General features: G+C 33.3%; 1 protein-coding gene across 1 annotated transcript in view; it reads left to right on the top strand.

Moving 5' to 3' along the window:
* LOC105623965 (protein rhomboid-like) overlaps positions 1-11,998 on the top strand; it is a 176,199-nt gene that overhangs the window by 144,691 nt on the left and 19,510 nt on the right. Inside the window, exon 4 of the mRNA XM_012205334.1 lies at positions 9,687-9,799. Coding sequence (XP_012060724.1) covers positions 9,687-9,799 — 113 coding nt within the window. The remainder of the gene's footprint in view (positions 1-9,686; positions 9,800-11,998) is intronic.

The raw sequence follows: 11,998 nt of genomic DNA, 5'->3' as shown, positions 1-11,998 counted from the left end.
GTTCTCTCTCTCTCTCTCTCTCTCTCTCTCTCTCTCTCTCTCTCTCTCTCGCCGATAGAGTAGAAGTTTTCAGTACGCGAAGCTCTTTAAATTATTCATGGAAACGCCAGATAAGACGACCGTTTTCCGTACGTGCGTATGGAAACGACGATAAGAGTGACCTCACTGCTGTTTTCTTTTCTATAGAAAGTGTGTTCGTCCAATCTTCGTCGCTCTTTCTTTTATTCTTTGCCTTCTTCTCTACTATTCTCTTTATTCTCCTATTCTATTTCTGATATTAGACTCTCCTTATTTAACGCATCATTCCTTTTATCTTTTATTTATCTTTGCATTCTGCGCATTTATCTTCACCTTGTGTTGATTTCCCTTTTTTAAAGATCGGTTATTAATGTTTCTTTCATTAAAACTTTTTTTTTTTTCTTGATATTGATCTTGTTATTTATTATGCATTTTTAAATATTTATATGTATATTGAAGTAGCGCATATTTTTTGAGGTTCTAAATGTAATAACGAGGTTGTTATCATTTCATTTCTAAACTATGAAATTCAAGGAATTCATTCATTCTTGTTGATGCGCGCGCGCGCGCGCGCGTGTGTGTGTGTGTGTGTGCGCGTGCGTGCGCGCGACACGCTACTTACATACGTCTAATACCCATTTCTATCATTGTAGATTAACTTTAATCTCGGTTTAACTTACTCTTTATCTTCTTTTACTTCTTAAAACTAGAAAAAGAGTTAGTTGAATCAAGATTAAAATTGAACTACATTGCCAGAAAGGGATAATTCGAGGTTTTTGTGCACTAATTCGAAGTTCGTTATTACGAGGTTTCAATGTCCTAATTTGTCCATGTTCTCACTCTTCTGATGCTACATGCTATAGTACTTAACTTACCAGTATTGCACCGTTATTTTCTGTTATAGTATTGTTCAAATGGGACTTTAGCCTCGTTTATCTCTGATTGTACCTAATATCCTTTGTTTCTACTTCGGTTCTTTTCTTTTTTTTTACTGTATCTTTGTCTTTCTTTTTATTGATTATTTCTTTCATCGATTCGCGCTCTCGCGACAGTTGGATTATTAATGCGAGTCTCATCCATCAAAAGTCATTTCTCCAAGCATTACATGATCCCGAAAGAACTCAAGAGCGGTAGAAAGATAAGATGTACGTTGTAACGCGCGCGATAAGTCGAAGATAAATTTCCTAAAAGCTGATGAATTTGTTCGTGGGATAGATCTCCGGGAAAGATACTCTACACATATCTGGATAGATCCATTTAGAATTGCATCTTGAGAAAGCCATAAGTATGTTGTGAGAAAGAATAAGGATAATAGAGCAATCGGTTTTATTAAAAAATTGTATTCATGTTATCGACGTCAGTGATTCTCGGATCGATCAGGTACGCGCGAGCATTATGTGTCGCTTACGCTAATTGGTATAAATCGAGGTTATGATAAGCGGTATAATGCATCAGCGGTGACACACGAGCTGCCAGAAGAGACCAAAAGCGCGATCCATAATCGACGAGTAAAAAGTCTGACGCTTCAACCGGGCGACAGGCGATTAATTATAAAACAAGATGGCTCGCGCTATCGAGCGCCTTTTTCCATCTCCGCGTAACGCCCGTTACCTCTGCCAGACGTTATCGAGCTTCCTCCGTTATTAATGTGAAAACTGTCTTTGCCGTCGTGCTCCGAAGTCGCAACTCTGTCCTATTTCATTGTCTCCTTCTCTCCCTCTTCCTTCGTGTTCGCGCGCGATGCCGCGTGAGATAGCCGGAAACGCGGAAAAATCGAGACAATCGCCGTAATTGCGGGAAGTCAACGCGCGCGACAGCGTTGTACGGAGCAGACAATGGTATCGCCGAGTCCGCAAAACATGGAGCCGCACCGAAAAGATCGCGACGCTCGAGACAGGACACGCTTCCGCATTTCGTCGCTTGACATGGTGGTACATCGATTCGTACGAATCAAGCTTGAATTCACGGAGGACGCTTTGTTGCGTCCGAATAGTCGCTGGACGATGTTCATCCATGTTCGAAAAATGCGGCTTGCAAGAATCCGCTGGCGAAGGATTTTTATTTTTTTTTTGATACCTAAAATCACGCTAAGCAGTTAATGCTTTCTTAAAATAGATGCATGTAGTAAGTATATCGATATACTATTTGCATTGCTGTGTGAGGCATCGAATTTTTATAATGATTATATATCTACTGAAAAAAATAATCAACAGCATTATTTTAATTAAAAATTTTGTTAATTCACACAATAACATTATTAATGGAATAAATACATCATGTTCTTGTTTTGATAAAATTTTATTTATTTTATTAATGATGTTATTGGATGTGTGAATTAACAAGATTTTAAATTAAAATAATTCTGTTAATATTACATTATTTTTTCAGTGTTTGAAGGAAAAGTTTTTTAAATTATAGATGTAAATAATTAAAATTATTGTATATTATTGTATATTGTTTACTTATACACACATATATTAGATGTAGTAAAAAGAAATCCATTATTTTTGCATGAAATTGAATGGATTTCTTTTTACTAAAACTAATATTAAATTTAGTTAATTTAATTACAGAAACTTCGGTTTCTCTTTATTTTCTTTACTAATATAATATCCACAAACAAAAAATTAAATATACTAGATTCTTTGCAACAAAATTTATATAGTGCTACTAATGATGCAACACGCAAACGTAAGATAATGTGCTGTCTTCTTCGTGAGAACGCTCGCAAACGCGGCATCTTTCAGGCTCCGTAAATCATGCCAAAGTTCCTCACTGCGGAGAAGAAGGGAAAAAAGAATACGCCCGAATCTCTCGACTCGTAACTCAATTTAAATAACGATGTCCACCATCCCATCGCCTTTATAAGACCTCGTCACTCGCGCGCTGCCGATGCGATATTATGCATGCACGACACACCATTATGCCGCGAATCCTTTTAATGTCGCATAAATGTGCCGAAGGCTGTGCCCCTTAATATCACCGAGAGGCGGTATTCCTCACCCTTCGTGCACGCGACGTGCGCCACGTGGGCTGAAACTTTCGCCACCCGTTCTCCACGAGAATGAAAATTCTTGTGGAAGATTGCCAAGCAAATTGCACACGCGATTACATTCAGTCTTCTTCCTTCTTCCAAAAGGGATCATTGCGGAATCGCAATTAATCACAATTAGATATTACATTAAGGATTGGGAAAGTTACTGAAATGTGTTACTTAAAAAGTAAAAATCTTACTTATCTCGTTACTTTTCAATTTTCTTTTTTATAACTTTTGCATTTTAAATATAAGATTATAATATTTATAATATTTCTAAATTATTTTATTTATTGTATTAAATATTTACTTGGAATCAAAATTATATAGAAATCAATTATATAGAATCAATATTAAGATACGTTTACTAAAAGGATTCTCAATTTTTAATATATATATTTACAGAATATGATGAGATCAGGATAAAGATATGTTCCAATTACAAAGAATCAATGATTATTCATCGAACACTCATCGGCTGATGTACGAATAGATTTGATATAAAATAATTATAAAAATTTAATTTAGTTATTAAGCTTTAATTTAGTTATTAATTACAAAAAACTGTATTAAATTAAGTTACGGTTGTAGATTGAAAAAAATTAAATGAAGTTAAGTTATAATTACTGGAAAAAAGTAACTCTGATTGTAACTTCGTTACACGTTACTTCCCAATCCTCACAATAACTATAAATCAATAATATATAGAGGAAGAGAGGAAAATACCATTTTATTACACCGAAATAGCTTATAATAAGTAGATATTCATGTAACTATTTTTGGTACAAGTTGTTAGACATAAAGTAATATCGCCATAAAAATTCTTCGAATATACAGAACGAATGCAATTTATAAAAAATTGAAGAGAAAAAAGGTAGCGTTACGGTAATAAAAAAGGTAATATTAAATAAAAAGAGGGAATATAAAATATCTCCAACTAATATATAGTACTTTACACACTCATATAACTTTATATGCACATATTTTGCAATTAAATTTAGTTTAATCATATCATTCAAAAGCTACATTCAAATCCTTCAAATTAGACTAAGGTTATAAAATTAATATCAACATATATCTTAAAATTATGTAAAGAGACACTTGCAAAACTGCTATCTGCTATCTGCAAAATTGAAATGCAGCTTTTACAACGCAGTAAACACTAAATAATTAATATATTGAACAAGTAATTTTGATGGTTGTTCTCAGAACGCATCGCAATAAACTATACAAGATATTGTGATATTCCATAATCTTCTTACCTATTTCATAACAACCTTTTCTTTTCCTGCAACAAATATCTTGTTAATGATATGATTCTTAAGATTTCAAATAAAATAAAATTTACTCAAATATTTGAAAAATTATGATAATAAGGTACTTAATTTTATGTCGTAAAGATTCAATCTGTCAAACTTTTTTTAGCGTTTGATCGCTTATAATTCGAGAACTGTCAGTGCTACGACAAGTTGAAGAAAGATTGACGCCGAATTGGTCAAAGAATTTGTCGATAGAATTAAGATGGAGATTTCACCGAGTAAATTCTCGGACTGCTGAGACATCACCGTCGATGGGATCATCCACGCTTTCGTCTTTCGTGAGTAAGAAGTTTTCGGCGCGTAATTAACTACTAGCAAGTAGTTAGAGGCGCTGACGAAACCACTTACACCCGTGGAACATTAGAGTCAACTTGCTGGAGAACTTTATCTCTTCGTTCTCGCTTTGTATGAAGTTATCATCACTATCGTGTTCGATAATACTTCTGATCTGCTTACATGATCTCGGTTTCCCGTGAATTATCGCAAATTATTGAATTAAACATAGATGTTTGCTTATAGATATGATGAGATAAAAAGGCTATTTTATTATTTTATTGTTTGAAAGTGCTCCGTAATTATTGCTTAAAATTTTCATTTCTTTCAAATGTTTTTTTAAATTTATTTAATTCTTTTTTTATCTCTATGAATAAAAGTTGATTTTTTTCTTAATAAAAAGTTTAAAAAATGCTTAATAAGAATTTAAACATCTAAATCTTGAGCTCTTAGAGCTCCCCAATATTATTATTTTATACAATTATTTTATATAATATTAATATAAAATCGCTTTAAACAATTCAAAACAAACTGAAGGTTCAATATAGCCTCCAAACGATCAATAATTTATGCAATAATATTAATCACTTATGAGCCACTTTACAAACATTTTTGTAGCAGTCTTACATGAACTTTATTTATAATTTTTATAATTTGAGGAAAGTATATTTCGAATTAAATAAAAAGAACTTTAGATATTTAAATTGATTATTGTTTATCCTCAGAATACTACTCACTATTTTTGCGGTAAGCAATTTATCATAGAGTAAATATCGATTATATTGTGATTCATTGTAAATACGCAATCGTCGAAATTGAAAGTCGGTTCTTCTCTCTACCCGGACGACAGAATGAAAACGAATAGATATTCGTAGAAAGCTGGTTACCATCATTCGTCGAATGGAAATTCGATCCTCGAACTATTCTATCTCCGCCCGTCGTGGACCAAAACAGATGGCTAAGGAAAAAGCTGAGCAGATAGAGGAATCATACCACGTGAAAACCGAGAAATCCGTCGTAATTCGTCCGCCGTCGCAATACCTGAGATTCATCTAATTGGTATCCAATTAACCGAAATTGGCGCAGTCAGTCTGAGAACCTTATCGTGACTCGAATGTCTTAAGAGCAGATTTTGCTGATTGCGAGAGAGGACGTGCCATTGTTCAATGATAGACACAATTTTATCGGACACGTCGCTGGAATATGCATATTGATTCCGTTGAAGCGTTAATTTATACGATTAATGCCAATTCCTCTTATATGTAATGAACAACAATAACAATTTATTTATTAAGTAGATGAATAATGTTTAAGTAGCATTTATATGTATATTATTGTGAAGATATTTATATCATTAATAAATATATAATTACAAAATTTATATTACACTGAAAGAAAAGATTGATTGAATATAGCATAGCATTTTTAATTGGTTGCAGCAGCCAATTTTTGGTTGTGTTAGCCTATTTGTAATATCAGTATACCAGGATTTTGATATTATAATTAATTGATGTTGCAGCCAATTAAAAATGCTATACCATATTTTACCATTTAATTTGCTGTAGCAGCTGTAGCACCAATCGTTTCTTTCAGTGTAGTAATCGTATAAAATTATTAACTATGACACTAATATGTGAAATTCGTACTTTTTTAATGGTACATTTTACAAAATTGATAATTGATCATACATTTTGTTTCTATCAGGTTGATAATAAATTGTTAAAATTCAATAAGTGAAATATCTGTGAGTCTCCGCAGTTGTTAATACATAAATTATGTACTTACTCATAATGCGATAAGATGCAATTCGTATAACTAATTGGAACGTATTTATTAAACGAAGTTAAAAACATTTCAACTCTAGATGCAGTGCGGAAGTCAAATAAAAACTTAGCAGTTCAAACTATTTTACTTGGATTTATTCTTGGAGTCACAAATATTACTATTTTGTTTATTTAAATTGTCAGAAGTTTCGAACTTTTCGAGCATGTAAAGTAGAAATAAATATTTAGAGAGAACTTACGGTAACCCGTACGGAAAATTGAAAAAGATCATCGTGCAAAAGTCCAGTCGAAGTTCCATCGACGGATAGCATCGACGGCAAAGCCAAAAATTTATGAACTACCCTCCCACGTTCGGACATGACGCGACGCCTCCTTACGCGCGTTCCATTCCGATGATTGCATTCTGAAAATGTATCGACGCCTATACATCACGTCTGTCCCAACGCGGCAGCGATCTCCGGTTTTCCGCCCTCGTGATCGAAACCATCGCCATTTACATTCGCGCGGCAACGAGGCGACAAGAAACCCGTTGGAATTCCGAGCATTGATTTAATTCTGACCTAATCACGATTGCCTCGCTTGTCCCTCTCCTCTACCCCTACGGACTTCGTTCCTTGGTAATGGCGACGACCACAGGGGCCCCAAGATCGTGGCATCCATTTCTATCGATAAGGCCCGACGCGCTTGCGAACGACACTCGAGCGTTTCAACGATCGCATTCTTTCCGTTTGACCGCATTGCGACGGGGCGCACGACGACTATTAGAGTCGCACTCAATGCAAATTGGATGCTTCCTAGGCGCACGTCGTGGTTACGAGACTACGGTATACGCAGTCTAATTGCGGCCGACCGTGCCCTGATGCAAAGAGACCTCTATGGAATCGTGTCTTTTCAATTGAATCTTGTTCCACGAGGGAGAATTCAATGACCGTAAGAAATTCACGTCACCGATTTAATGGAGACATGTTTAAATTAAGAGAATATATCATGTTGAATTACAGCCTGAATAAAATGCTTGTTTTATTAATATCCAATTTTTTTTAGCAAACATCTCTTTTCTTATTCAATTTTTTACGATATAAAAAATTAAACAATCAATAACAATGCAAAAAATACATATAGTGAGACGAGAGCCTTCTATAATAAAATTAAAAATTAAGGAAATTGTGATTTACAATGGTTTATAAGAACATTGTATAAGTAATTTATAAGAAATATCTTCCTAAATTCTTTAGAATGGAGTTCCATTCTAAAGAATGAAAATTGAGCTAGTTTTTAAAAAGAATGGCTCAATTTTCAATCTTTAACAGTGAGATTTTACTTTTTAGAATGAGATTTTCGAGTTTTAGAGAATAACTTGTTCTCTTTACGTAGGACTTTAAAAAATAAAAGAATTTTTAAAGGAGAATGAACAATTTTTTTAAAAAGAAGTAATGTTTTCTTATATTAAAATTAAATTCTTTATTATGATATTTATGTATAATCAAATTCTATTGTACATATATAGTAGAATTATTTGTAATAAATGAAATAAATTAAGAAAACTAAATTAATTTGTGAGAATATTTTATAAGTAATTTTGTGAGAAATACAACTTATTTTTCAATTAAGAGAAACAAATCTATTTTCTCTTTTAGGACTCTTAAAAAAAAAATAAAAATTTTTATAAGGGCATGATAATATTTTTTAAGAAAAAATAACATGTTCTCTTAGATTACAATCTAAAAAAGGTTACAATCTAAAGGTTCTTTATTATGATACAATCAAGTTCTGTTGTATTACAGCAGAATTATTTGTACTATAATAAAAAAAAATAATAGTGTAGCATTTGTCATGGATGTTCTCACGACAACCTAGATCTCGCGACCGTGTCAACTGAAATTGCTTTCCGAGATTTTCCACGCTCTCGAGCGTGCGACACGATAGATAAGAAGAACGATCATTCTTCGAGCTTAGAAAGTTCCTTCTCTTACTTCGAGATAATATTCATAATTGCTCTACAGTCTCTTGCTGAGCTTTCTTTCGCTGATAGCCACGGCTGGTCGGCCAAATTATCCGAGGATCAGCGTCTCGATCGTATCATCTTCCCTCTTAGCGTTCGCGTTGCTATTGTATCAGTCGTTTTGCAACCGAATTTGCCCGAAATCCCATTGGCTTTGGTTCTAATCTCGACCCAATAACACCGAGATACCACGTGACGTAAACGTTTATTTCTCTCCTTTTATTTCGCAGTATTTTATGAAACTGCGAAACTCTACGCCATTTCCGGCGAGATTTATTGTTACCTCTCAGTCTGACATTGCATTCGCGCTCGCGAGATGTAATAATTAGTCGGCCGAAGTTTTGCGATAACGGCTGGGTGTCGGATTTTCGCTTCTGTGGCTCAGAAATCGCTGATAAAACTTTGCTCCGACCGCGGCTCGTATCTCGCAATTATTTCACTCCGCGGCGCTCTCCGTAACCTTCCTCGGCATTCTTGTCGAAACGATGCCTCGAGCGAATAAGAATATTGTTTGGCCGCTTTCCATTCCTTCCTTTACAATTCGAAGAGAGGCACAATTAACGTAATTCTCTTGGCCACGCCGATAGTCACGAACCTGATCGTACTCATCGCATTTTCGACTTTTCCTCCGGCGCTCTGGCCGATTTCATCGTCGAGTCTTATCTACCGCGACGAGAGGAATATCGCTAACGAGATGTTCCTAATTAAAACTACAGCCGACTGCCCGCGGCGTTATAATTCACGATTAACGACAACCTCTCCTTTCTCGGATCTACATCGCGAACTTTCAAGATCTTCGGCGACTGAAGTTGTACCGACATGTTAATTTGGTTTTCTCGGTTAAACTTTGCGACGGTTACGTGAAAGAGAGAGTTTCTTGTACCTAATTATTTTATAATATAGTGATCGCGATAGCGACATAAATAATCTCAATACTTGGCGTCAATATAATTATTTTTTTAATTTATAATTTTGCAATTGTTATTAAATAAAATATGTGATTTTTATTTTTAACGACTTTCTGATTATTGCATTTATATTCAAAAAAAGATATTCTAATATGTATTCTAATATTTACTGTAACATTACACTGCAATTGTTGCAATTAATTCTGCATGGAGTACGTCATAGACATACTTCAAAGGTTGCTTGCATGCAAATTGAGCCATAATTGAATTAAATTCCTGGAGTACCTCATGCTCCAACAGAACAATCGACATGCCTTAGTAATATACCACGCGGTTACATTTTTTCAGGTGGCTTCACCTGCTGTTTAACCTGGGGGTACAGGTGGTCGTGGGACTTCCCTTAGAAATGGTTCATGGAAGCCTGAGGATCGCCGCGGTTTACATGGCCGGGGTTCTTGCCGGTGAGTAATGTCGTCTGCAATGTGAATTATGTTATGGTACATCTACGATTTATGCATCTATGTTAATGCTCGTTTAACCATCGTGTTTCGTCGTCCATCAAACAAACTTAAATCAAACAAAATTTTAACTTGAAGTAATTATAAAGTTTTGCAAAACTGTTTAATGTTTGTTTATAAAATTTACTTTATTCAAAACAGTTATACAGACCTTATTGTTTTCCCTGTAAATATATTTCATTGTTTAAATATTTATTCTTTATCTAATTATTATTATACTTTATAATGCAAAACGTATTGAACAGATTTTATAATACATAACAAATGTATAGCTTTTTATTATTCATTTATTGTTTTTTAATCGCATTCAGTTTTTATTTTAGTTTATTGCTACTTCATGTACGACAATCAGTTGACAGGGCAATTTATTTTCTTTCTATTTCTGTTTCTTTTTAAATTTTTCTCTACCGGATGTGTTTTTACGTTTGGAATTATAAATGTGTATATAAATACAAATCGGATATATCATAAAACGCGAACACCATAACTGAAGTCCAAAATATACGTCCAAGATATACAGGGTCCTAATTATCCAAACATATGCTCCCTGCTATAACGAAGCGTTTTAATTAAAATTCGTTAATGTTAATATAATTACGCTGGCAGCTGGATAATAAAGCGCGCTTTTCATTCGTAATTTTGTGCATTTTCCAAATAATTGTATGTAGTAACTTGATCTCTCGAATTTTGTCGGTGACAAGCTGAATTTTTTACAATTTATCACATTAAATGAAAAAATTTTCACCTAATACTTTTCCTTTGTCCTATCTTGTTATACCAATTAAGAATTTTAAACGGAAATATTTTTTATAACTTTTACATTATCGTCCCCTTTCTAACTAGTTTCTGTGCGAAACATTTTTGCATATTTATCGAGACAACAAAGGCAACCGAGTAATTCTGGTAAATTGTTCCATCCCATGTATATGTATGTACGAAATATGTATACATAGGGATACATGTGCGGGCAAACGTATTTGTATACATCTAATTGTCATTTGCATAAATTCGATTAGACACAGATCCCGAGTTATTAGCGGTCATGAAAGTAAAACGTGGCAAAATGGAGCGCATGAATAATTAACTCTAGCCGGATGGGAACAAAGAGGATTCAGGAATTAGATAGGGGCATGAAGGTATAGGAATTTCAAAGTAATGCGACGATGTTACTATTAATAAATTAGTAAAAATGGGCGATGTGTTTTTTCATACATTACATTCACATTTATACATTAATTACAATACAGTACAAAATGCTAAGAAAATTGTACATTGCAAGTACAAATCGATATAAATGCTGTAAAGATAGTCTTAAAAGACAAAACTTGCAAATTACGTCTCACGATCATCGCATTTTCGAATTCGACGAAGTCGTTTACCCTTTAAAGTCCATCAGGGTGAATATCAATCAAATCATTGCACGAAATAAGATTCTATATAAGGATGAAGAATATATATATAGAAGAAGAAGCTGTGAGAGTACAGTTTTGCATTAAATATCACGATAAGATATTTTGAGATATTATATTATCTTACATCTGATTCCAATATCTCATTTTAGAAATTAAAATTAAAATTAACAATAAGAAGAGTATTGATATCATTTTTTGTTATATTTAAATTGAGCTGACAAAACAATTTTATATTGAGTTGTCCGGAAAGTTCGTGCCGACTAACTTATATATATAATTTAATAAATGTATATTAAAATTTAAATTTTCTGCGTTTCAATTTTCGTTTAACATCGGCACGAACTTTCCGGACAACCCAATATATCGAATATTTTATTAAACTTAAAAACTTAGCAGAAAATGATATAATTAAATACATCGTATTTACGATCTTATTTATTAAAAAATATTGCATAATCAATTCACTTTGTTTGATAAGTTCAATTTTTATTACAACACTCAACTATTGCTTCTTTTCTATTTCTTGGTATGCATCCTTTTAACTTGATTCACTTTATACAATCACACTATTTTTATCATTTAAATTCATCATTTAAATAACTTTATAATACATTTATATTTGCACTTACACTATCACTATCGAGTGACATATTCCGTATGATTATATATATATATATATATATATATATATATATATAGTATATATAGTATAGAAAGAAATAACTAAATA

Source organism: Atta cephalotes, assembly GCF_000143395.1.
Source record: "Atta cephalotes unplaced genomic scaffold scaffold00069, whole genome shotgun sequence".
Lineage (NCBI taxonomy): Eukaryota > Metazoa > Arthropoda > Insecta > Hymenoptera > Formicidae > Atta > Atta cephalotes.
The sequence above is the reverse complement of the archived record's forward strand: the minus strand, read 5'-3'. Positions and strand labels throughout refer to the sequence as shown.